Source organism: Pleurodeles waltl, chromosome 3_1 (assembly GCF_031143425.1).
Source record: "Pleurodeles waltl isolate 20211129_DDA chromosome 3_1, aPleWal1.hap1.20221129, whole genome shotgun sequence".
NCBI classification, from domain to species: Eukaryota; Metazoa; Chordata; class Amphibia; order Caudata; family Salamandridae; genus Pleurodeles; species Pleurodeles waltl.
The window spans coordinates 1,125,403,604-1,125,424,993 of NC_090440.1; the positions used below are offsets into that span (position 1 = coordinate 1,125,403,604).

The following is a 21,390-nucleotide window of genomic DNA, read 5'->3' on the forward strand; positions in this document are numbered from 1 at the left end:
TACTTTGGGGGTTATAAGGTCCCCCAGTGAACCCATATCAAAGGCAGTTGTTTATTACTTCTGAGATTGCCCCACAGCCAACCCTGTCTGCGAGGACAGCCAACAGAGAGGATGCAACAGCTCCATCATATAAGACTGAACATCCATTTAATTAGCTACTTTTCTTTCACTACACCTTTACAAAGAAGTTCCATAAACTTACTAATGTTTTAGGTTGAACACATACAATAAACATAGTGAACAACATTCTTCCATGTTCAAAATGATGTTTCTCTTTAGGATAAGCTTGTATTGCCAATGAGTGAGAACATTCATTGTGTGCTAATTTGACCTGACCTTCTTTAGTGTATCATTGGATTAATATAATTGCTAGCCTTGATTTTATCTAGGTAAATACATATTTATTTAGATTCAGGTTTTGCAGATGCTGTCCAGAAATGTTCTAATAATATTCTCTTTACCTGTCATCCATTTACTTCGTGTTTCCCAGGCTTTTACATATTGTAATCTTACAGTGGTAGAAATACGATTCATTGCTGAAGCACTTTTCATCTCCAATTATATCTCACTAGGCCCTCTTGATGCATAATTTAATTTGTGTTTTTGTTTCAGCAACAATTCCTCCGCCACTACACACTGCAGTAAAGTGACAGCAATGGGAATAAGAACCCTAATTAGATGAATAACATATCACCTCTAAAAAAGTAACAATTGAAAACATATGTTGTCTCTCAAAGAGACTTTATGAAAAAGCAAATTATAGTTTACGCCCTTCCCACGTGATGTGTGGATATTTTTGCATCACAAGGGAAAATAAGAATCTGTCTGTTTGTTTCAGAAATCCTTTTTTAAATGTTTGTTATAATGACCCGAAGTAATTTGTGAAATCTCTTACAATTGTTAGCCCTCAATACTTCTGCTTCCCAGTGCCCCAAGTATCACACATTTCTATGGAAATGTTTACCATTGAAAGTTGAGAAGAGATCTTACCAGAGTTTTTGTTGAGTATGAGTCACACTAAAACTTTTATAGAATGCCTTAGACAACTATTTATTTTTCATTTTAGTTATATTAACCTACTATTTAAAGAAATTATTTACATTCATTCATTTTAGGTACCAAACAGTGCCAAAGTTTGTGATGAAGCACCTACATGGATTATCACAGAAGATGAACAACTTGATTTGGGTCCTGAAGATATATGGCACCAGAGAGCACAAAAGCTGAAGGTTATATTTGGACTTTGTTCTCAATAAGTTAAATGAATCTAATAGTGCAAATTTCTAGGTTGAGCAAGATTGCGTTATTTTGGTATTATTTATACATAACTTTATTTATTCTGTGTTTGTTACAAATTATATTTACCTGACTTATTTAATTTAGAGTGTATGCCAACACTGTTTAATACTGTATTTTGCAGGAACGTAAGATAAAAAATTTAGGATCCAGTCAGAAAAAGTTGAAAAACGTGTCTGGAGAGAAATCCTCAAAACATCGCAATGCTCACCATTTGGCTGGCAGACAAAAAGAGTTGCCCAGTGTCAAAGACCCCAAAGCACTTGGTGGAAATATAATCACTCCTTCAAAACTACCAGTCCATCAGAAAACAGACCAGGAGGAAAATGAAAACAGCATCCCGTACTATTCACTAAATACTGTTAATTCTTCAGTCAGAAATAATGGTCCAACAGAAACCTTTAGGACTCCAGTAAAAGCATTGCCACAAATAAATATTTCAGACATGCAGAAGCAATTTTCTATGAAAATTATTTTACCTGAGCAAGATCCTGTAATGCTGTCGGAGATGCATATTAAAGACATCTCACATGAGTATGAGCAGTTGACTGGTAAACCACTCTACAATTTTGTTGAACCCAATCATACACATACGTATATTCCAAGCCACCTAGTCCAAGCTCACAACCGGATCGAAGCCATCTATCATACGGGTGATCAAAATACAGTCAAATATTGCAACCATCCACAAGATCACAAAGTAGGAACTGAGCTGAAAAGTAATTTCAAAAGCGTGGAAAACTCAAGGTAAGCAGCTTTACAAATATTGTGTTTACTTTTGTAATAATCTGATAAAAAATTATTTATTATGAGCACTTTTTTTCATGATCTGCTAAAAGTACAAATAGGCTACAAATGTATGTCCAGTGCCTGCAGTAATTTAAACACATGAAAGTCTCTAAGGCCATACTAAGGCACTCATTAAGAGTCTGGAGGTCCGGCCTCCACATTATGACTATGGCGAACACGCCATGGTCGGACCACCGGCACTGCCACTTCTTTGCCGGCTGACAGCCTGGCGGTGCCAGCAGTCTTAATCCACCAGGACAGCACTGTTTGGGGATTACAAGTCCCCTCTCTGATAGCTTTTACGTGGCGGTTGCACCGCCATGTAAAAGCTGGCAAAGACGGGGTGCCGGGGGCCTGCACTGGCAGTCTCTTGAACGCTGGAGTCTGGCAGGCGGCATTTTCTGCCTGCCAAACTCGCAATGAAGACCTACATTTTTTATGATCTTTAAGATATAAATATGGATGCTATGATCTTAGCCTCCAAACAATCCATGTCTACTTAACATCTGTGAGTACTAAAGCTTACTTGAATGTGCCTCGCAATAATTATGTGGTTTCTTTTACTTGTCAGAATCAATGTATTCTCCATATAAATATAAATGATTTCTTTCTAGCAGTGAAACACAAGCAGATTAGCTATATACATATATATTTCGGGAATATATATATTTTTTTCTTGTATCCATTTACATGAATGTATATTCTTCAGTGTTTCTTCTACTTTTGAATGAATCAAAAAGACACAGTTTTGTTTAATAGTCCTCGTTGTCTGGCGTTAAGGGTCATCCTCCATAGGTTATCTAATAGCAGTAAAAGCAGTAGTTCAGACCATAATACAGCTTTAAGTGATCCAGGAAGAAGCACAACTAGACCCGAACAGCAGGGGTGTGCTGTCAAAAGGTCAACCAATGGAGGCGGAGCCAACACCTCAAACAATAGGGCAAAGATATCCTTAAGTCAATACAAACGAAAATCATAAATCGAACATTTTAAACATACTGGTCAAAACAGATATACTATAACAAAACATGTTTTAGTGGATTTGACATTGTTTATGGGATACTGGCAGAGATATTTAAAAAGGGTATTAGTGATTTAGCGATTGAAAAGCAGCCTCTGGAGGTTTCAATATAAAGCACTTTAGAATCTGTTTTCACAAACCTATTTTAAGATGACAGACCTTTTTGCCAATTCTCTGAAAATTTGTTCTGTGAATTGCCACTGAAATATTTTTAATTCAATCTTCAGAAAGATTCCAAAAGCATGTTTTCAGTCTGCATGCTTTTAGCCTGCTCATCAGACATTGCAGCATATGCCTATTTGAGGACACCCACATGTATGGATCCCAGAATGTTGAGCTTTGTGGGTTACTGCACCTGATTTCAGGATTTGTGACTGGCAGACCCTCAGGTTTATTCCTACTATATCTTCCATCCCTTCTGATATTGAATGAGTTTTATTAAGTTGACAATATTACTGCCTGTTAATTTCTGGAATCTGTTCTACCTAAATAAAAATAAAAATGTTGTTAGCACCCCACGTTGAGCAGTCATTATTTGCGAAAAATGTAGTTGCCTTGAAATAACCTTGCAACAAATGGTGTTCTACGATGCAAAAAATACAAGTAGTCTTTCGAAATCCAGAGAACATAAAATGTGTAGCTGATGGTCAATGTCCTGCAAAGAGGCCACTCCAACAGGAACATAAATTGTACCTTTTAAAAGCAAATCTTACAATAACAAAGTCATACTTTCATTTCTGTTTTGAAGCCCCAGCACAGAAAGTAAAATCCACTAAAGTATCAATGTTTTTTTTTAATTTTGCAGGGACAATGTCCATCATAAAATGCATCGTTTGCCACAAAGGTTTCCAAATTTTCTTTGAGAGGAATGACAATATTCTCTACAATGTTCTTCTAAAAACCCATACTAATAATAGCAATGAGCTTATCCTGTTGGAAAAAGGGACATCCTGAATGGGGCAGAAGCGAGACACCAGGCAGACAACCTGGTTATTAATTTGTCACTTTTGTGTTCGTTTAAAATTGTTTGGGGTTCACAAAGGGACTTATGAGTAGTATCTTTACAAGTGTGGAGACTCCGCACGTAAAAAGATAGAGCTGTCCTGTCTTTTTATGTGCAAAGATTCCACACTCATACATATACTACTCGCAAATTCCTTTGTGAATACCAAACAATCATGAACTTACACAAAAGTGTAATTTTACTGTTGCAAATCAGGCCTATAGTGTTTTCATAGTGTGATGCTTTTGAATTGACAACTTATGATGCATAATATCATATTTAGGCTGCTTTTGACAGACCTAAGCTTATTTTGATGGCAGAATAGGTTTAAAATGCATTTTCTGCTAAATTATATTAGTTTGAAGAAGCAGGATACAGTGATGCCTACACAGGGGGCGTGCCTGCTCCTCTGCATAGACACTATCCTGGAAAAAACACACAAGACATATGTTGAAGCAAATTATGCTTCTATCTCAGAATTCACTCTGAGAAACTGATCATAGACATGTTTGCTTTAAACTGAAGATGTATGCATATGGTTAGACATAAATTATATGTTCAGGCTTTATATAGTTGAGCTGTTTCTCAGTCTACTGAAATGTCAGGTCACAGCCACTAGAGCTGTCCCTTAAATGACAGTGCTCTATCACCAAAGGGCAAGAGCCAAAATCCAACATCTCTGCCTCATTTCTTTTAAAATTGGCACTGGCCCTACACCAACTAAATATATTGAAAACCTCTACATGCAAGGCATGAGCTGAGTTGTTACTTAAAAAGTTCAGTGAATGCCCTAAGGCATTTCAGTGCTAAACTGTCTAACAAAATCAGAAAAGATATGCAGATGATCAATAAAACATGAATTTTAAGAGCTTTTCGAAGCATAGAATAGTTCTTTGATTTGCTCAGGCCATGATGAAGTGCATTCTAAAGAGACAAAGCAACAAAAGAGAAGGAGTACCTCTCCTTACCTCACCCCACTGAGCCTTCGGTGAACTGATAGCAAGAACAAACAGCCAAATGAAGGGCTCACTTAGACCTAAAAGCAAGCACATAAGCAGCCTGGAGTCTGTATAATAATAGGCTCTGTGGACAAAGCAGAGCATGTTATAATTTATCATCTAGAAACTATAAATCAGTGCACCATATGATGAGTCTCAGAGAATCTATTAGATTTCCTAACATTCAAGACAAGCCACGCTGCCATATTCCGAATGCCTTGAAACTTGTATTTAGCTGACTCAGTTCAGGCAATGTAGGTAAAATTGGCATAGTTAAATGTAGAAAAGATGGTACCATTAATACCAAAAGCTTTCAAGGGACATGGAATAAGGCTTTCCTTCAAGATCCTCTTTTAAAGGTAACAGGACAACACAACTGCAACACCAGGATCAGGCAGGTGGAAATGCTATTATTGTAATCTTGTCTGATGTCATTCAGAATACCCACAGGAGAAGTTTCATTGCCTCAACCAGGACTTACAATCATCTGGCTAGAATCTAGTATCTGGTGGACTTGATGGCATTTAGAAAGCTTTGGAGACAGAATTTGCCACCAATTTTGGTTGGCAATAGAAAGATGAGCCTATTCTTAACTTCTGTCCTGGAATTCAAATTGGACTTCTTTAAAAACTGTATGTCTAGACCTTACTTCCATCCAAAGCTAATCTAAATTCTGATTTGGAGCCAGTATTTATATTTAATTGGTGGAGTCTGTTGAGACTTTATGGTAACAAAGAGTTACTGCTTTTGAGAGGTAATGTAAGTGTGCTATCAGTTGTGCTTTGGAGTGTGTTCTTGTAATGGAAACTTATTTAAATAAAGTTTGCACTATTTGCATTGTGATTGCTTAATACTAAAAATATATATTTGTTTATATTTTAACACACCTTTTTATGTTAAACACTAAGGGCCTCATTACGACCCTGGCGGGCGGCGGAGGCCGCCCGCCAGGATGCCGCCCTCCAAAATACCGCGCCGCGGTCAAAAGACCGCTGCGGGTATTACAAGTTTTCCCCTGGGCTGGCGGGCGGTTGCTGAAAAACCGCCCGCCAGCCCAGGGGAAAACGACCTTCCCACGAGGATGCCGGCTCGTAATCGAGCCGGCGGAGTGGGAAGGTGCGACGGGTGCAGTGGCACCCGTCGCGTATTTCAGTGTCTGCAAGGCAGACACTGAAATACTTTGCGGGGCCCTCTTACGGGGGCCCCTGCCGTGCCCATGCCATTGGCATGGGCACGGCAGGGGCCCCCAGGGCCCCGCGACCCCCCCTACCGCCATCCTGTTCATGGCGGCTTTCCCGCCATGAATAGGATGGCGTTAGGGGGGTCGGAATCCTCATGGCTGCGGAGCGCGCTCCGCAGCCATGGAGGATTCACACGAGCAGCGGAAAGTCAGCGGGAGACCGCTGACTTTCCGCTTCTGACCGCGGCTGAACCGCCGCGGTCAGAATGCTCGTTGGAGCACCGCCAGCCTGTTGGCGGTGCTCCCGTGGTCGGTGGCCCTGGCGGCCACCGGCCGCCAGGGTCAGAATGACCCTCTAAATCTCTATACACTTTGTGGCAGTCTGTCTTATACTGTGTGTAATATAATTTTTAAATAATGACTTGCATATTCAGAGTGCTTTATCCCCTTCGCTGCCAGGCTTTTTCCACCTCAGGTGCCAAGACTTTTTTTGGCTATTTGGGGCAGTTCGCGCTTAGGCCCTCATAACTTTTTGTCCACATATGCTACCCACGACAAATTTGTGTCCTTTTTTCCAACATCCTAGGGATTCTAGAGGTGCCCAGAGTTTGTGGGTTCACCTGGAGGAGACTAAGAAATTAGCCAAAATACAGCAAAAATATATATATTTTTTTTTTTAGGGAAAAATGGGCTGCAGAAGAAGGCTTGTGGCTTTTTATCTGAAAATGGCATCAACAAAGCGTTTGCAGTGCTAAAGTCACCATCTTCCCGGCGTTCAGGAACAGGCAGACTTGAATCAGAAAACCACATTTTTCAACACAATTTTGGCATTTTAATGGGACATACCCCATTTTCAAAAAATGTTGTGCTTTTAGCCTCCTTCCAGTTAGTGACAGAAATGGGTGTGAAACCAAAGCTGGATCCTGGACAGCTAAACATTTCTGAAAAGTAGACAACATTCTGAATTAAGCAATGGGTCATTTGTGTAGATCCTACAAGGTTTTCCTACAGAAAATAACAGCCGAAACAAAGAAATATAGAAATTGAGGTGAAAAAAACCAGCCAGTTTTCTCCACATTTTACTCTGTACCTTTTTTCTGCGATGTCAGATTTTATTAAAGCAATATACTGTTACGTCTGCTGGACTCTTCTGGTTGTGGGATATATAGGGCTTGTAGGTTCATCAAGAACTCTAGGTACCCATAGCCAATAAATGAGCTGCACCCTGCAATGGGTTTTTATTCTGTACTGGGTGTACTGCAAATCATTTGGTGAAATATAAAGAGTGAAAAATAAGTATCAAGAAAACCTATGTATTTCCAAAATGGGCACAAGATCCAATAGATGTCTTTTTTACCCACTGTCTTCCATTTGGAAGGAAACAATTTAGAGAAAGACAAGGGGCAATAACACCTGTTCTGCTATTCTGTGTTCCCCCAAGTCTCTTGATAAAAATGAAACCTCACTTGTGTGGGTAGGCCTAATGCCTGCAACAGGAAACACAACATAGACATATCAAATTTTTACTCCAGTATTGGAACTTTCATAGATTCACATGCTTGAATCATTCCCCGTCGTCGAGATGGGAGCCCCGGTATAATTATGTAAGTAGTGTTGGAATAGATTAACACAAGGGCCCTAGGCCTCTTTAATTTAACAGTCTATCAGAGTCAGTTAAAGAAAAAGAACCAAACTTGAGCATCCACCAATCAGACAACACCACCCTCTAGAATCCTCCTGAGAGAAGCTCCAACGCCTCAGATTTTCCAAGCACAAGTGCGTATAACATAAGAAAAGAGAGAGAGAGAGAGAGGGAGGTGAAAGTGAGCTTCTCCTGTGAGGCGGGTGGGTCGCATGTGAATCTATGAAAGATTCCAATACTGGAGAACTACAGTTACAGGTAAGTAACTAATTTTCTTACTCCAGTATTGGAACTTTCATAGATTCACATGCTTGAATCCGAGTAGCAAGTAGTACTTATGCACATTGGAACATTGTAGCCATGTATGTCACAGAACACATGCAAATATATACAAAAATATATATATGGCAACAGTTGAAATGAAACATTGTCTATTATCCCCATCGTTACCCCCTTTTTTTAATCATAAGCCTTGGATCTGAATCCGAAAGTAACAGACATAAACAATGTGCATACCTGATCTTAGGATGGAGGGATGAAAGAGACGGCTCACCTTCACCTAAAGAGGTTCCTGTGGACTGCCTAACCCACTGCTACCTCTCCTTGAGATAGTGCTTCCAAGCAGTAATGTCTTGTAAACGTATGGCAGCTTTTCCATGTCGCAGCTCTTCCATGTCGCTGCTCTACAAATGTCTTGCAGCGGAACCCCTGCAAACAGCGCTGCTGAGGAAGAAACTGCCCATGTAGAGTGTGCACGGACTGATGGATGCAGTGGTTTGCCCGCTGCTTGATGGCAGAATCAAATGGCTGAGGAGATCCATCTGGCTATACTCTGTTTGGAGGGTGGTTGACCTCGTCTGGGTGCACTGTAAACTACAAACAGTTGATTGGACCGGCGAAAGGCCTTAGTTCTGTCCAGATAAAATTTAACACATCTCTTAATGTCTAAAGAGTATAACGCTCTTTCTGCAGGAGTTGATGGATGTGGAAAAAAGGTTTTAAAAACTAAGGGCTCATTCAGATGAAAATCCGAAGGGACCTTTGGGATGAAATGCGAGATTGTGCGTAGCAGTAGTCTGTCTTGTATGAGCTGCAAGACCGGCACTTGTATGGAAAGAGCCTGTATCTCACTGACTCGTCTGGCTGATGTGAGGGCCACCAGTAAAGCAACTTTCCAGGAGAGGAATTTCAGAGAAGCTCGATGGATCGGTTCAAACGGGTGCTTCATTAGTTGCGCTAGAATGATATTCAGGCTCCACGAGGAAGGAGGAGGTTGGAATGGAGGAAAAACTCTGAAAAGTCCTTTCAGAAACCGTTTGATTAATCTCGAGGAATACAGCGAAGGTGAAGAGTCTGAACACCTGTATGATGCTATTGCTGCCAGATGCACCTTTATGGAGGAATGCGCAAGACCTGATTGCGCTAAATGCAACAAATAAGGCAATATTTGCTCCAGTGGTGAGGACAGCGGATCAATTTGCTGTTGGTGACACCAGAAACAAAAACTTTTCCATTTGCAAGAGTAAGCTTTATAGTGCTATCTGCTCTAGCCCTGGACAAAATGTCTCTACACTCCTGTGGAATATTCAAATGTGCAAATTCACTGTGCTCAGGAGCCATGCTGACAATCGCATTGACTGAGGATCCAGATGCGATATCTGCCCTTTGTTCATTGTCAGTAAGTGCACAGATGGTTTCAGCGGGATGTGAGGCTTCATTGATAGAAGAAGAAGCTCTGCAAACCAGTGTTGGCGAGGCCAGTACGGAGCTATTAATACCAGGGTGCACGGCTCTGTCTTCATCTTTGTCAGGACTCTTGGGATTAATGGTATCGGAGGAAAGTCGTAAGCAAAGATGCTTGACCAAGCTATGGAAAACGCATTCCCCCATGATCCCTTTTGGTGATGCCAGCTTGCGAAGTATTGGCATTTGGCGGTCCACTTGCTGGTGAAAAGGTTGATTCTTGGCGTTCCCCAACGGGAAAAGATGTGATCTACTGTGGACTGGTCCAGCTCCCATTCGTGGCAGCTCGATCTTTGTCTGCTGAGCGAGTCTGCTATCTTGTGCTCTGTCCCCAGCAGATGCACCGCTGTGAGCTTGAAGCCTTGTTGCGAGGCCCAGTTCAAATGTTTTGAGCTTCCCTGGAGAGGGTAAGAGATCTCGTGCCTCCTTGTTTGTTGAGGTAATGCATCGTAGTGGTGTTGTCTGTTCTTATTACTACCTCTGATCCCGCTATCTTCGGAAGAAAAGCCAGCAAAGCGAGATAAACTGCTCTAGCAGATTGCTGTGCATCGCCCTCAACTCTAGGGGCCACTTAATCGAAGGTCTTACAAAATGGCTCCCCAGCCCTCCAGAGAGGGGTCTGTGGTGATAGTCCACAGAGCTGGATGATGTAGAAACGAAAGGCCGGCAGACAGATGATGCTTCTGAGACCACCATGTCAGAGCTTCGACTATTGCTGGGGTTATGCTTATCCGATCTGAGAAGCTTTCCGAAATCTGGAGCCATTGATGATTGAGCTGCTCCTGCAGTGGTCGCATTTTGAGTCTGCAGAGAGGAACCAGAGGTATGCATGATGACATCATGCCCAACAAAGATTTGAAAAGGCGAACTGAAGGGCAGTTTCTTCTCTGTATCGACTTTGCTAGAGTTAGTAACTTCTGTTGTCTCTCTACAGTGGGACACGCCATGGCGGATTGAGTGTCCAGGTTTGCTCCTACAAAGGTGATTCTGCGTGATGGTAGGGGTTTGTTTTTCTCCCAGTTGATGGTGAGGCCTAACCAGTTGAGTAAGGAAACGCACCTTCTTGTTGATCTGCGCGCTCCTGCGTAGGTGTTTGCTTTTATCAGCCAATCGTCGAGATATTGGAATATCTGGTGTTTTCTCCTACTGAGGAAGGCTGCAATTGGTGCTAGGCATTTGGTAAATATTCTGGGAGCAGACTTTAGGCTACAAGGGAGGACACCAAATTGAAAATGGCTTCCGGCTACCATGAATTTCAGGTACTGTCTGTGGGTTGGGTGGATGGGAATGTGAAATATGCATCTTTTAGGTCTAGTGTAGACATGAAATCTCCCTGGTTCAGTCACAGAAGGACATCCTATAGGCTTATCATGCGGAACAACTGTTTTTTCAAGTAGACGTTTAATTCTCTGAGGTCGAGGATCGGCCTCCCGTCCTTCCACTTCTTGCGAATGAGAAAGAACCTGGAATAAAACCCCCTTCCTCACTGTGATAGAGGTACTTTCTCTATTGCTCCTTTGAGCAGCATCTTGTTGATCTCCCTTTTGAGCTGTTCTAGATACTTTGATGGAGTCCTGCGGGGAGGATTGGAGGGAGGTAGTTGGACAATCTCCAAAGTGTGGCCCTGTTTCACTAATTGTAGGACCCACTTGTCTGATGTGATGACTTGCCATTGCTTGAAAAACAGGGATAGCTTTCCGCCTAAAACCAGAGGAGGAGGGTCCGATGTAGCCGGAGCCTTGGGTGTATCAGGCTCTGTGAGCAGAGTCCTTAGCAGCGTGAGTTCAGCGTCCCCTAGAGCCAGATCTGCCGTAAGCTGCTTGTGGCGGTTGTCTTTGTGGGCAGTATTGACGGAACTACTGAGAGGAGGAAGGATAAGTTGAGTACCTGTATTGCTGATAGCCTTTCCTATATGAAGGCAATCCATGTCCTCTGGCTCAAAAGGAAGGCTTCCGAAATTGGAGAGTGCCTAATGATATTGCTCTATCCGTGTCGGATTTAATAGATTGTAGAGCTGTATCAATATGTTTCCCAAATAATGCTTGGCCATCGAAAGGTAGATCTAAAATTTTATTCTGTACCTCAGGCCGGAATGATGTAGCTTTTAGCCAGCCTTGCCTCCTAAGGACAGCCGCACCTGTGAGCTGCCGAAATGCAGCCGTGGCTATGTCCATCGAACAGTCTATCAGTTTTGCTGACGTACGCTGACCCTCATGCAACGTCTTCCTCGCCTCTGATTTTACATCCTCTGGCAACTGGTCAATATGCAGGGCGATGTCTGCCCATAGCTGTCTGTCATATCTGGCTAACACCGCCAGGGAGTTAGCAGCTCTTATGTCGAGGCTAGCCATTGACGAGAACTTCTTTCCAAAATTGTCCAACAGTCTACCCTTTTTGTCCGGAGGTGCGGAAATCGGAGCAGAGGGTTCTTGGACCTTCTCTGTGCCGCCTGAGCCACCACTGAGTCTGGAGGAGGATGACCAATTAGACATGCTGGGGCATCCTCTGGGGCTTTGTATTTTTTGTCTAGTTGGGGCAGCACTGCTATGACAATAGCAGGGTTGTGCATCACTTTCAACCCTTCTTCCCATACTTAGCTGACTAATGGTATAGAGTGCACAGATTTCTGGAATGGCTCTTTAAAATCATATAGGAAGCAATCTGTTTGCTTGGATGGCATTGGCAGAGAGAATCGTTTAGCCGCTCTCTCCAGAAGATTATGAAATCCCCTGATGTCGTCTGGAGGGGAATCCACCTTCGGCTGAGAAGGAGAAGGAGGACCAGGAATAATGTATTCATCCCTCTCCGAGTGAGTGTCAAGGAGCTCCACTTCTTCCTGATCACCTTCCGACATATCGGTGTCCTGAGGCAAAGTCATATCCGGCGTGGCCACATTCACAAGTGGCAAAGAGGTTGGCCTCTGACGTGGAGTGGTAACCCCTGAGACAGGCAATGGAGGAGGTTGCTCTCCTTGAGGAGGAAAACACCTACTGTAATCAGCCAGGATTGCTCTGAGGTCAGAGATCAAAGAGGTTGGTATATATGCCCCCTCATGATATTGTTGATCTCCATAGTACTGAGGGTCACATGTTTCCCCATATTCGTCCTCTTGATATTTGATGTTTAATTGTGAGGGGCTATGGGCTGTTCCAAATGGACCCTCGTCGTCTGACTCTTCATCCCCTTCCAACAGGTGCACTGGTATGAGAGGGGTCACCTTACTAGGTGAGGTATGCTTTGGGGTATGTTTTTCTTGTCTTTTCTGCTGTTTTTCCCTTGTCGACAGTGTAGTTGACGTGGAGTCGTTGTCGACGACGAATGCATGGAGATTTTAATTGTCAACAGCTTTACCGAAGAGTCTACCGTCGACGAGACCGTCAACTATGGTAACGTGGATACAGTTGTTACTGCCATCGACTACAGTTACAGTAGCTGTGGATTTTAATCTCTAGCTCAGCCGGCATCTAGGAAAACCTACCAAACCTGAGCATTCTTTAGAACTAGACACCTAGGGGAATCCATGATGGGGTAACTTGTGGGGCTCTCACCAGGGTCTGTTACCCAGAATCCTTTGCAAACCTCAAAATGTGGCCAAAAAACACTTTTTCCTCACATTTCAGTGACAGAAAGTCTTGGAATCTGAGAGGAGCCACAAATTTCCTTCCACCCAGCGTTTCTCCAAGTCTCCTGATAAAAATGTGGGTAGGCCTAGTGCCCGCGACAGGAAATGCCCCAAAACACAACGTGGACACATCACATTTTCCCAAGGAAAACAGAGCTGTTTTTTGCAAAGTGCCTAGCTGTTGATTTTGGCCTCTAGTTCAGCCGGCACCTAGGGAAACCTACAAACCTCTGCATTTTTTTAAACTAGACACCTAGAGGAATCCAAGATGGAGTGACTTGTGGGGCTGTCACCAGGTTCTGCTACCCAGAATCCTTTGCAAACTTCAAAATTTGGCTAAGAAAAACACTTGTTCCTCATATTTTGGTGACAGAAAGTTCGGGAATCTGAGAGGAGCCACAAATTTCCTTCCACCCATCGTTCCCCCAAGTCTCCCAATAAGAATGGTACCTCACTTGTGTAGGTAGGCCTAGCGCCCGCAAAAGGAAATGCCCCAAAACACTATCTGGACACATTAAAATTATCAAATAGAAAACTACCTGCTTTTGCGGGGGTGGGGGAACTGGTGGTGGGGCGTTAACCTGCGTTTTTGGTCCTGGGCTCAGCAGCCATACAGGGAAACCAACCAAACCCAGACATTTCTGAAAACTAGACACCAGAGGGGGTCCATGGAGGTATGACTTGCATGGATCCCCAGAGTTTTCTTACCCAGAATCCTCAGCAAACCTCAAATTTAGCTAAAAAATCACATCAACCCACATTTCTGTGTGGGATCACCGCACCGGGACAAATTTCCTTCCACCCAACGTTCCCCTCAGTCTCCCGGTAAAAATTATACCTCACTTGTGTAGGTGGGCCAAGTTCCTTTGACAGGGAAGAGCCAAAAACATGTCTAAATTGAGGGGGGAACAAAGCGGGTCCAAAAGGGCAGTTTGGAAAAAAAAACTTGCTGGGTGGTAGGAATTTGTGGATTCCTGCTGATTCTGGAAGGTTCCATCACAAAAATGTGGGATTTTTTTTTGATTTTCAGCAAAGTTGGAGGTGTGCAGGGCATTGTGGGTAAGAAAATGGTGCGGGGTGCATGTGAAGCACACCACCCTGGACTCACCCAGATGTTTAGTTTTCAGATGTTTCTAGGTCTTGTGGATTTTTCTACATGGCAACGTCCCAAAGTCCAAAAAGTGCAGCCCTCACCATTCCAAGTGAGACGATTTTGAGAGTTAAACAAGCTCTCATGGCCCAAATGTAAAACCAAAACCCAAAATAATCAAATGTCCTCTTGCTTGCCGTGGGATGAGATGTTTTAGTGTGTGGGGGAGAGCTGAAAGACTGTTACCCCCTTTAGTTGGGGGGTGTGGCAAAACCATGCACATACTAGTTGGTAGCCACCACTCTACTATATATATATTTTTTTATTCCCTGGGATCTAGTAGGTTTTCTGCCCCCGGGAGTGAATCAGGGGTAATTGCCCCATCTGCCCACTGGTGGGCAGAACAACTTCGCCCCATTTATTTGGGTTGGGGTATGGCCATACCCCCGCCCTCTTTTATTGAAAAAACAATCTTCCCTGGTCTCTGGTGAGCTTTCTGCCCCCCTTGGGGGCAGATGGGCCTTCCAAAAATAAGCCAATCTGCCCCCAAGGGGGGCAGATATGGCAAACAGTAATGTGCCCCCATGGGGAGCGACCCTTGCCCAAGGGGCTGCCCCCCCAAACAAAACACACGCATACACACAAAAACCCCTGGTTCCTAAGTGGTTTCTGCCCCCCGGGGCAGATCGGCCTAATAGAAATAGTCCCATCTGCCCCCAAGTGGAGCAGAAATGGCATAAAATAAATTGGCGCCCCCCCCCCCAGGGGAGCGACCCTTGCCTAAGGGGTCACTCCCCTTGCGTGAAATTGGCGCAAAAAAAGACATCCTTGGGCCTAGTGGTTTCTGCATGTGAAACACACCACCCTGGCCTCACCCAGATGTTAAGTTTTCAGATGTTTCTAGGTCTTGTGGATTTTTCTACATGGCAACGTCCCAAAGTCCAAAAAGTGCAGCCCTCACCATTCCAAGTGAGACGATTTTGAGAGTTAAGCAAGCTCTCATGGCCCAAATGTAAAACCAAAACCCAAAATAATCAAATGTCATCTTGCTTGCCTTGGGATGAGATGTTTTAGTGTGCGGGGGAGAGCTGAAAGACTGTTACCCCCTTTAGTTGGGGGGGCATAACCATGCACATACTATTTGGTAGCCACCACTCAACTATTTTTTTTTTTTAATTCCCTGGCATCTAGTAGGTTTTCTGCCCCCGAGAGTGAATCAGGGGTAATTGCCTCATCTGCCCACCGGTGGGCAGAACAACTATGCCCCATTTATTTGGGTTGGGGTATGGCCATACCCCCCCTCTTTTTTTGAAAACAAAATTGTGAACAGTAATGTGCCCCCATGCAGAGCGACACTTGCCCAAGGCGCTGCCCCTCCCAAACAAAACACACGCATACACACACCCATCCCTGGTTCCTAAGTGGTTTCTGCCCCGCCCCCCCCCCCGGGGGGCAGATCGGCCTAATAGAAATAGTCCCATCTGCCCCCAAGTGGAGCAGAAATGGCCTAAAATAAACCCCCCGCCCCCACCAGGGAGCAACCCTTGCCTAAGGGGCACTCCCCTTGTGTGAAATTGGCGCAAAAAATCCTCAGGCCTAGTGGTTTGTGCCCCACTTGGGGGCAGATCGGCCTAATAAAAATAGGCCAGTCTGCCCCCAGGGAGGGCAGAAATGGCCTGAAGACAATTTGCTCCCCAGGGGATCAACCCCTGCCTAAGGGATCGCTCCCCACATATATCTAAAAAAAAGTCCAAAAAAAAAATCCCTGGTGTCTAGGGTTTTCTGCCCCCTCTTGGGGCAGATCGGCCTAATTACAAAAGGGGGGCGGAAAAGGCTTAAAAATATTTTGCCCCCCTGGAGAGCGGCTGTTGCCCAAGGGGCCGCTCCCTTTATACATAAAATAGAAAAAAAAACTATTTCCCTGGTGTCTAGTGGGCATTTCTGCTGCTCGATAGCATCGCAGTCGGGCAGCAGAAATGCTGAGAGAGACATGAAAGGAAAGGGAAGGCCTTTCCTTTCCTTTCATGCCTCTCTTGTCCCCTCCACGTGATCAGAAGAGAAATGCTTCTGCATTTCTCCTCTGTAGGAAGTTGGCTCTGTATATACTATTTTAAAGTAAGAAATAGTGTGCACAGAGTCCTAGGGTTCCCCTTAGAGGTGAGATAGTGGCAAAAAAGAGATCATTCTAATGCTCTATTTTGTGGTAGTGTGGTCGAGCAGTAGGCTTATCAGAGGGTAGTGTTAAGCATTTGTTGTACACACACAGGCAATAAATGAGGAACACACACTCAAAGACAATTCCAGGCCAATAGGTTTTTATATAGAAAAATATATTTTCTTAGTTTATTTTAAGAACCACAGGTTCAAGATTTACAAACAATACTTTAAATGAAAGGTATTTCACTCAGGTATCTTAGGAACTTTGAATTATCATAATAGCATGTACAGTTTTGACAACAATGGCAATAAGCTATTTTGAAAGTGGACACAGTGCAAAAATCAACAGTTCCTGGGGGAGGTAAGTAAATGTTACGTTCACAGGTAAGTAACACACTTACAGGGTTCAAAGTTGGGTCCAAGGTAGCCCACCGTTGGGGGTTCAAGGCAACCCCAAAGTTACCACACCAGCAGCTCAGGGCCGGTCAGGTGCAGAGGTCAAAGTGGTGCCCAAAACGCATAGGCTTCAATGGGAATAGGGTTTCCCCGGTTCCAGTCTGTCAGCAGGTAAGTACCCGCGACTTCGGAGAGCAGACCAGGGGGGTTTTGTAGGGCACCGGAGGGGTCACAAGCAGGCACAGAAAGTACACCCTCAGCGGCACAGGGGTGGCCGGGTGCAGAGTGCAAACAGGCGTCGGGTTTTCAATAGCATTCAGTGGGGAGACCCGGGGTTCTCTTCAGCGATGCTGGCAGGCACAGAGGGGGCTCCTCTGGGTAGCCACCACCAGGGCTAGGCAGAGGGTCGCCTGGAGGTTGCTCCTGCACTGGAGTTCGGTTCCTTCAGGTCCTGGGGGCTGCGGGTGCAGTGTGGTTTCCAGGCATCGGGTTCCTTGAAGCAGGCAGTCGCGGTCAGGGGGAGCCTCTGGATTTCCTCTGCAGGCGTCGCTGTGGGGGTTCAGGGAGGTCAACTCTGGCTACTCACGGGCTCGCAGTCGCCGGGGAGTCCTCCCTGTAGAGTTAGTTTTCCGCAGGTCGAGCCGAGGGTGTCGGGTGCAGAGTGGAAAGTCTCACGCTTCCGGCAGAAATGTGTGGTCTTTAAAAGTTGCTTCTTTGTTGCAAAGTTGCAGGTTTGTTGAACAGGGCCGCTGTTCCCGGGAGCTTCTTGGTCCTTTTAGATGCATGGTTGTCCTCTGAGGCTTCAGAGGTCGTTGGACCCTGTGGGATGCGTCGCTGTTGCAGTTTTTCTCAAAGTGGGGAGACAGGCCGGTAGGGCTGGGGCCAAAGCAGTTGGTGTCTCTGTCTTCTCTGCAGGGCTTCAGGTCAGCAGTCCTTCTTCATCTTCAGGTTGCAGGAATCTATCTTCCTAGGTTCTGGGGGCCCCTAAATACTCAATTTAAGGGTGTGTTTAAGTCTGGGAGGTTAGTAGCCAATGGCTACTGGCCCTGAGGGTGGCTACACCCTCTTTGTGCCTCCTCCCTGTGGGGAGCAGTTTTAAGGCAAAACCAAAATTTTATATAATTGTCCTGAGATACACCTGTCTCTGTAGTGATAATTCCAATCTAATTTGCAATTGGGAGGTTCAAGGGGGAAGGTGGGAAACGGTTCTAGGCAAATTACATTAGGTTTAGTTGAGCCACTGTTGAGTCAGACCTTGGAAGGCAGTCATACTATGGGGTAATGCCTGTGAAAAACTTGGCATGGATTATGTCAGAAATTGGGTCTCTTGTTGGTAGAGGTATGTACCCTTCCACATAGGGACCACAATCCTAGTCAGGGTAAGTCAGATACACACCCTAAATTAACCTGTGCTCACCCTCTGGTAGCTTGTCACAGAGCAGTCAGGCTTAGCATAAAGGGCAAAGTGTAAAGTATTTGTGCAACCCTTAAATTACAGTAGCACAGTAAAAACACCACAAAAAGAACTAAACGTTTAGAAAAATAGAGAAAATGTATCTGAATAAAACAAGACCAAAACTACAAAAATCCAATAAGTTGATCCAGAGACATGCAATATTAAAGATTTAGGTGAAAATAGAGCATAAAAGCACAAAGCACCAACTGTGGTTTTATGGTCGTGCCAGACTGGGACAAAGTCAAGACTTCAGGCTGACCACAATAGAGACCCAGCTGGATACAGGGATCCACTTAGCCCCGCTGAATACAGTACCTTAAATCATGGTGCACTGTCTGTACTGTGTTGCTTTTCGAGGCTTTGCAGTGACTCCGGTGAGGCCCACAAAGGGCAAAGCACCTTAGGCCCACTTCTAGGGGTCCAGGACTAGGGTGGTACCACTTGACAGGGCAGACTTACAGATGTTAGAGTCCAGGTGCAGGAGCAGGCTGTTTGGATGTCTTTTATGTCCCTGAGACTTCAGAAAACAGGAGGCCAGTCAGCTGGTCGTTGGAGTCACTCTGGGTTCTGAGTTGTAGAGATGAAGGTCCAGTACTTCCCACTCCCAGGCAAGAGGGCAGCAGGCACAGGTCAGCACACCAAAGAAGGAGTCCAGCAAAGTTGCAGTCCAGCAAAGGGGCAGTTCTTTCAGCAGCACAGCAGCACAGCAGTACTCCCTGGCAGAGTATGCACTGGTCCAGACGTGTACTGAAGTGTTGGTGTTTGAGGTAAATTATTTATACTTTGGTGCCCTGGTTCTGGAATGTGGGAGAATTGCCTATTGCCATGCCTTTGAAGTAAGTTCACAGATGCCCTGGCTCCCCTATCCTGTCTCCAAACTGGCTGCAGCGGCAGTGCAGGATCGTTAAGCCCTATTGTGTGTGGGCAGGACACACCTATTTAGGTGTAAGTGAGGCAGTACTAAGCTCCGCCCCTCATCAAGCCAGTAAATGGCCCATTAAGCCACACCTATCTCCCATTGTGTGCAGCTGCCTAGAGGGAATGCATAAGACCCAGCTGACACCTCCCCTCCCCCCAGATGTGTATTGGAGACAGGCAGCAGACACACACGGCTAGGACCAGAAAAAATGGCAACGTTCTAAAAGTGGCATTTTTTAACATTGTAATGATAAATGTGACTTTACAACTAAAGAGGAATTATTGTTACAATTCCATAGGTTCTAAACATGACAGCGTTACCTCCTTTCAATCAGGAATTACACTTAATAAATGTATTATGGAATCCCCATCATTCTCCTTTGAGATGGGTATGCCTCACAGTAGTGAAAAACAAATTTGAGAGTTTTTCACTACTAGGATATGCGAAACTAAAAAGTATATGTCCTGCTGGTTACTTACACAGCACCCTGTCCTATGGGCTACCTAGGGCATACCGTATGTGTAATAAAATGGGAGTGTAAGGCTTGTCAAAGGGTTTTAAATGCCAAGTCGACATAACAGTGAAACTGCTCATACAGGACTGTGCAGTGGTAAGCTTGAGGCATCTTCAAAAGGCTACTTAGGTAGATGGCACAATCTGTGCTGCAGGCCCACTGGTAGCATTTAATTTAGAGGCCCTTGGCACTTATAGTGAACTTTACTAGAGACTTGTAAGTAAATTAAATTTGCCAATCAGGGATATATCAAATAGACCATGTTTTAGGGAGAAAGCACATGCACTTCAGCACTGTTAAGCAGTTGTAAAGTGCCCAGAGTTTTAATGCCAATAAAAACTAATTCCACAAAAACTGGAGGAAAAATAAAAAAGGTTAAAGGGCAACCCTGTAGAAAGGACTATTTACAACAGATTACCTCAAGTCAGGGTTTCATGGGTGACCCGTGATAGTATTACATACATGTTGAATCACATAAATTATCAAAGCTGCTCGTGGTTTCACTCTGGATACACGCACTCAACCTTAGCTTCTTTCAGTGTTAATGTAGACTGTTTCGTCATTGTTGGGGTGCATGATTTCTAAAAATGTATGACTTAATCAATTACTTTAGATCGAGATATAGTATGATGCCTTAGTGCTTTGACAAAATACTGTAGACGGGATTTCACCTTCCTTCCAACAATGGGCTGGAAGGACATTCAATTATATCTTACCTTGAGCCTATTGGGCAACTTTTTTATTCCCCACAGTAAACCACATCAGAAGCCTCTAGACAAGGAATCAGAAACTGTTTGCCCTCCTGGCGTGAAAGAGCCTCCCCCTCAGGTACTAATGCACGCTGTTGATTGCATACAGGAGAGTGTGATCAGTCTCTCGAAGCACTGCCCAACTGGCTCTGCTGACCTGTCCATTGATGCAAAAAAACACGGATGAAACTTGTATCACATTTGTGGAGGTTAACTTTCCTCAGTATTCCACAGAGTCGCCTTCTGTGAGTCATGGTGTAAAGCCATTGATAAAGCCTTAGAATCCCAGCAGTGCTGTGCTGCATAGGCCTAACATTGCTGGGGCCTTGTTCATCCCAAGAGTCGAAAGGTTCCTGGGAGGGCACTTTGCAGACACTGCCATCCCACCTTCCTTGACTTCTCCACACCAATTTGAGACATTTTCATGAAAGTTGACACAATTATTTATACTGACTGGGGCTTCAAATTTCTATTCAGTCTATACACCACGTGAAGCATGTCTTCTTATACCCTCTTTTAAGAAATATGATCATGTTTGATTTTAGGGGAGTTCTGTCTGCCGTTTTGGCCTAATGTCTAGAGTGAATATTGGAGACCAAAAGAGGTTTGGTCTAAACGGATGGTGTCACCCACATATTGCTTGATAGGAAGATGGGCTCCCAAGTTTGGGTGACTGACAGTGTGCTTGTGGGTTAAGGTGGGTTCCAATGTCTGGCTCTGTCTATGCCATCAAATGCTGTCTTAAAGTCAATGAAGTAACGAAATATCTGTAGTGATGTGTCTGTTAATTAACATTACCAGGGCTGCAGTGTTGT

General features: G+C 44.3%; 1 protein-coding gene across 1 annotated transcript in view; it reads left to right on the top strand.

The window, feature by feature from the left end:
* Positions 1 to 21,390, top strand: part of JHY (junctional cadherin complex regulator) — a 317,713-nt gene that overhangs the window by 162,633 nt on the left and 133,690 nt on the right. The window contains exons 4-5 of the mRNA XM_069224424.1: positions 1,116 to 1,229; positions 1,421 to 2,043. Coding sequence (XP_069080525.1) covers positions 1,116 to 1,229; positions 1,421 to 2,043 — 737 coding nt within the window. The remainder of the gene's footprint in view (positions 1 to 1,115; positions 1,230 to 1,420; positions 2,044 to 21,390) is intronic.